Source organism: Pteropus alecto, unplaced genomic scaffold (assembly GCF_000325575.1).
Source record: "Pteropus alecto unplaced genomic scaffold, ASM32557v1 scaffold78, whole genome shotgun sequence".
NCBI lineage: Eukaryota > Metazoa > Chordata > Mammalia > Chiroptera > Pteropodidae > Pteropus > Pteropus alecto.
Window position 1 is genome coordinate 10,966,557 of NW_006443124.1, and position 5,184 is coordinate 10,971,740.

At 59.1% G+C, this 5,184-nt stretch overlaps 1 protein-coding gene across 1 annotated transcript in view; it reads left to right on the forward strand.

The window, feature by feature from the left end:
* Positions 1–458: 458 nt before the first annotated feature.
* Positions 459–5,184, forward strand: part of SHROOM1 (shroom family member 1) — an 8,048-nt gene continuing 3,322 nt past the window's right edge. Inside the window, 3 exon segments of the mRNA XM_025040728.1 lie at positions 459–899; positions 1,343–3,743; positions 4,811–5,184. The exon segment at positions 4,811–5,184 is cut by the window's right edge and continues 49 nt beyond it. Coding sequence (XP_024896496.1) covers positions 3,740–3,743; positions 4,811–5,184 — 378 coding nt within the window. The 5' untranslated portion in view covers positions 459–899; positions 1,343–3,739.

Genomic DNA, 5,184 nt, shown 5'->3' on the forward strand with positions numbered 1-5,184 from the left:
GCCTGTGAACCCTATCCGGGCCATAGGGGGACCCACTGAGGGCAGCGGGAGTGAACACAGGGCCTAGACGATGCAGGGTAGTGGGAGAAATGGAAAGAAAGGGGGATGCAAAAATGGGACAAAAGAGTTCACGGTGGGAGTCAAAGAGCTGGAAGGGTTTTGGAAATGGCGGTTCTGGAGAGTCGGTGAAAAGGTCTGTTACTATCAGAACTGCACCGTACTCTGAGGGGCAGGGACAGAGGCATGAGCCCCAGGCGGGTCTGTTTTCTTGGCCAAGTCTGAAAGGAAAGGGGTGGCGGTCTGGAAGCCTTGGGGCCCTGGGCTGACCCAGGCCCACGCACCAAGGGCGCTGAGGACGCGCCCAAATGGGGGTTCTGGAGAGTTGGTGAAAAGGTCTGTTGCCATCAGAACTGCACCGTACTCTGAGGGGCAGGGACAGAGGCATGAGCCCCAGGCGGGTCTGTTTTCTTGGCCAAGTCTGAAAGGAAAGGGGTGGCGGTCTGGAAGCCTTGGGGCCCTGGGCTGACCCAGGCCCACGCACCAAGGGCGCTGAGGACGCGCCCCGCAGAGCCACGCTGAAGGCTGGCGGGCGAGCGCCGTGTTCGCCCTTCCCCCTTCTACGTGCCCTCTTTTCCCGCCAAGAGCAAGAGGCCTGTGCTCGGCGGGGAACGAGTGTCCACCCCGCGGGTCTGGGACTAGGTCGGGGAGCGGACACTAAGAAGGAGCAGGAGGCTCCCGGGGCAGCGCCGCGGCTCCGCGCTCCCGCCCCCGGTGGCCGGACGTGGCGCCTCCCCCGTCGCAGCCGGAGCCTGGAGGTGGGGTCCGGAGCCGGAGCCCGGGGCTCTGATGTCACCGCACGGCCGCAGGCGCCCCAGAGCGCGTCTCGGGCTGGAGCTCAGGTATGCGGCGAGGCCGAGAGCCAGGTGGGGGCCAGGCGGTGCGATCGCGCGGCCGTTTCCCGGGTGGAGACAGGGCGAGCCTCGGGTGAGGAGGGGGACCGGGGCGGGGGTGGCTGCGGGGCCGCGGAGCAGCGGGTGCGCGGTTGAGGCCGGAGGTGTGGGCTCGGTGCGGAGGCGGGTCTGCGTGGGTCCAGCCGAGGCCCTGCGCGCCAGCGCTCTTTGCTGCGGGCTGGGGACGACGCGGAGCCGCCCAGCGGCCAGAGCTGCGGGGGGAGCGCCCGGGCGGCCAAAGGTCAAAGGGGATCTTCACCCCACAACACTCTCCTCCCGGTCCCGCCCTTTGGCCGCGAGGCCGCTGGAGAATCTGGGTCCCTCCCGCCCAAGATCTCGCTGTCCCCCGGCTTACGTTCTGAGCCCTCCCTCCCCGACGGCGAACCCCACAGGAAAAGTCGAGAAATGCGCGGGCCAGCGGCCATCGTCTGTCGCGGCGTACCCAGGACCCCACTCTCGCTCCGCACTGCGTGACTCTGCTGCCCCCTGCGGTTGTTAGACCTGAGCCTCTCCCTTCCCTCTTGCGCCTAGACTCTGAGCCTGAAGCCCAGGTACGTGGTCCGACAGCACGGAGATCTCCCCTAAATGCCGCCAGCATCCTGCAGAGCGAGAGTCTCCAGGGGAACGGAGGTGGGGGGCACTGGGGACTGGGAGAGCCGTGAGACTTCCGCAAATGACTGCCTGGCTAGACCTGGTCTGAGGTGCTGGGATTCAAGACACCTTCCAGGACTCAGAAACTCAGTGTGGCAGGGAGACTGCCGTGCAGCAGCGCCCACAGTGAGTCTAATACTGAGGGAAGACCACCCGGGAGGATGGCTTGGACAACCTCTCCACCAGAGGTTGTATGTGAGGTGGCCTTTGAGAGAGGTACAGCTTAATTCTCGATCATGTTTGGTCACATGAGGTCCACCTTTCTGGTCACCTTACCTGCATCTGCTCCCGTTGCCTTGGTGTGGGTTTACCCACCCGAAGCTGTCTTCATCTATTTCCCCACCAACCTCTAACTAAACACCCTGGTGGGGTTGCTGGTCCAGACCCACATCCCAACTTCCCAGCTGCCAGACTTTGCTAGGCTGCAAAGCCCATAGGCCCCAGACTGAATGAGCACTGGACCCCTTGGCCTGTCCGCATTTCAGCTTCCTTCTTCCTGAGCCTGGCACCGCCGCCCCCCAGGCCCCCAGCTCTGCACGCTGAAATCATCTTTCCTTTTCCTCTTCTGTTCAGTGACAGGTATATTGTGAATGCCTTCCTCACCCCCCACCCCCACCCCCACAGGATCTCAATCTGGTGGTTTGCTGGCATGGATTCCATGCTGCTCCCCTGCTCTGATGAGGCTTGGAAGAAGGTCTGCAGAGTTCTTTGAGCTGTATCCTCTGGACTGCTGTACAATGCAGGCACCAGCTCTGCAGCCCAGCCCACAGCAGATACTAACACTGACGCTAGGGCTTCTGGGGTGTGGCCACCCCCAGCCACAGGAGCTGGCTGGACTGTAAGAGGCTCCCTGCAGACAGACAAGTGTGGAAACTTGTTTTTTCTGCTGAGGCCCCAAAATGCACTAAAGGAGCTGGACCCTCCTGGTATATCAGGTTCTACAAAGTTGTGAGCATCCTGCATGGGTATCAGCCTGCTGGGGCCACTACTGCAAAAGCATCCTTGAGACAGGGTTGGGTCCATAAGAAAATAGATGTGTACACATATTTTTATTATCCATTCAAGCTGTTTTTATTTGATGAATTCAAGAGTCTTCTCTCAACATGGTAATTCACAAATAAGATCAAATTTTCAAGGCCTTTTTTGAGGAAACATCTTTGTATTCAAACAGTCACCCATGCCTGTACCTGCCAGCAAGCCAGTATTTACAGACTTATGGGTGGCGTAAGCCCAGGTGAACAGTACTCCCAAGCAGGGCCCAGAAGGATAAGGAGAGAGAGGGCTACTGTCTGGGCAGCTAGGGTGTGTCTCCTAAAGTAGGTGGCTGTCCTCCCAGGGGCAGGGCTACTACTCAGAGTAGCTTCTTATCTTCCTGAAGTCCAAAGAGTAGAAATACTTTGCAAAGATGTCCTTAAGCCAGAGTGTGAGGCCCACTGCGGGGCTGGCCTTAGTGGGCATAAAGTAGCCTCTAGGTGGGTGATATCAAGATGGTCTGGTCCCAGGTCGGCTGGAAGCCCCTCCTGGGAAAAAGGCAGTAGCCTTTCCCTTTTGGGAAAACACTATAGAGTCCCACCACTAACTTCCCTACCTTCCCTGAATAGCAGTCTGTAGCATCTGAGACTTCAGGAAAAGGGGTTGAGGGTGACCCTGAGCTCTAGGAGGCTCAGATGAGCCTGAATAGTTCCTACCCTAGCTGCAGGCCACACTCCTCTGTACTCCCCACCAAGCAGCTCAGGGAAGGCAAGCCCCCCAAAGTCTCCATAGCCCATAGGAAGTGCCAGTTTCCCAAGACTCAAAGCTGCTATCGCCCCTGGCCCAGGCACACCCACTCAACCTTTCCCCTCTCCCTCCCAGTGCTGGGGAAGTATAGATTTCTGGCTAGTCCTGCTCTGAGCTGTGCTTGCCTGCTTGTTTGGTTCCTAATAATGCATGAATAGCCTGGTCAGTGTCCATGGGGGCAACTGCCTCACAGTCTGTCCCCTTCCCCAGAAAAGACTAATGGGGAGGAGAGAAGAGGAGGCAGAAGTAAAGGAACCCTCTTCCTTCTCCCCTCTCTACTCTCAAGTCGGCTTCTTCCCTTGCCATTCAACAAATATTTCTTTAACATCGACTACGTGCGGGGCACTGAGGGTCCAGTGATGAGTAAGTATAGGGCCTGTCTTCAGGAAGCTAGGGGTGGGAATGGGAAGAGGGAGTCACAGGCAAGCCAGCAATTACAATGTAGGGTGATGAGTGCTGTGATAGGGGAAGCTCTGGACACGGTAGGGACCAAAGGGTCAGGAGACCTCTGAGTGGAGCCCTATGCAAGGAGCAAGAGTAGCAGGACAAAGAGGGCATGAGCCTGTCATTCCTAGACAAAAGGCGGTCTCCAAAGCAGGGACCACGTTATTCTGTAATCTGCCAGTAGATTGAGGGAACGTGGGGGCGACTCTTCCCCACAGTGGGCTGTGCTGGAGGCTTCAGGCAGCTTGGGGGCGGGGCAGGGAGGACTGGCTTTCAGCAGGGTTTGTTTCTAGGAAATTGATTTTGGCTGCAGTAAACTTGGAGGCAGGCCCAGATTCCAGGCAGCGCTCAATCTCTTACCAGCTTTGTGCCGGTGGGCAAATCATTTCCCCTCAGAACCTCAGTATTTTCATCTGTCAAATGCAGATAGCAGTTGAGAGGAGCAAGGTAAATATTTATATAAAACACCTGGAACAGAACTGGCACAGAGGGAGGGAGGAAAGCTGTGAAGCTGCCTCTGCTACCTGACCTGGGTTTTCCCGCCTCTTTTCTTGGCTCCCCTGTGATCTCAGAACGTTCTTGACCATTGTTTAACAGGGAAAGACCACATGGAGAAGCTAACAAAGCGCCAGGAAGCAGCTAGGGTGGGACAGGTTTGGGGAGGGAAGGAGCATGGGTACATTCTCAGCGCTCCAGGGGGTACCAGGGAAGTGGCCAGGGATGCCAGCCAGGAGAGCCGCAGCAGGAAACGGGCCAAGGGAATCTCTAATTCCTTTCACTGAGCTGAGGCCCTCAACCTCCAGAGTTGCTCCCTGGAGCTGCTCCTACTCCTCATGCCATCCTTGACTTGGGGGGTAATACCAGCTCTTGAGACCATGTGACCTGGGAGATGTGTAAGCACCTGGCTCTCCGTGTTGGCGGGGCAGCAGGCCGTCCTAGCCTTTACCCTGAGCTCCTCACCCACCACGCCGTTGACGTTCTTCCAGGCTCCACGGAGCTAGCTGGCTCAGTGCTCATCCGCGCAGCCATGGAGGCCCTGGGTCCTGGGGGCGACCGTGCCTCCCCAGCCTCATCCACGCGCAGTCTGGACCTGCGGCGGCTGTCCACGCGCGCCGACTCGGCCTATAGCTCCTTCTCCGCAGCCTCAGGCGGTGCGGAGCCGCGCACGCCGTCGCCGGGAACCGACCTCCTTCCGTACCTGGACTGGGACTACGTGCGCGTAGTGTGGGGCGGCTCGGCTCCTGCCCTGCCCGCCGCCACCTCCCTTCGCGCCTCCCCGCAGCCCCCGCCGGTGGCCGCCGCACGCAGTGGGACGCGGCCCCCTCAAGTCCAGGGGGCCCCAGGACTGCTCAGCCGTCAG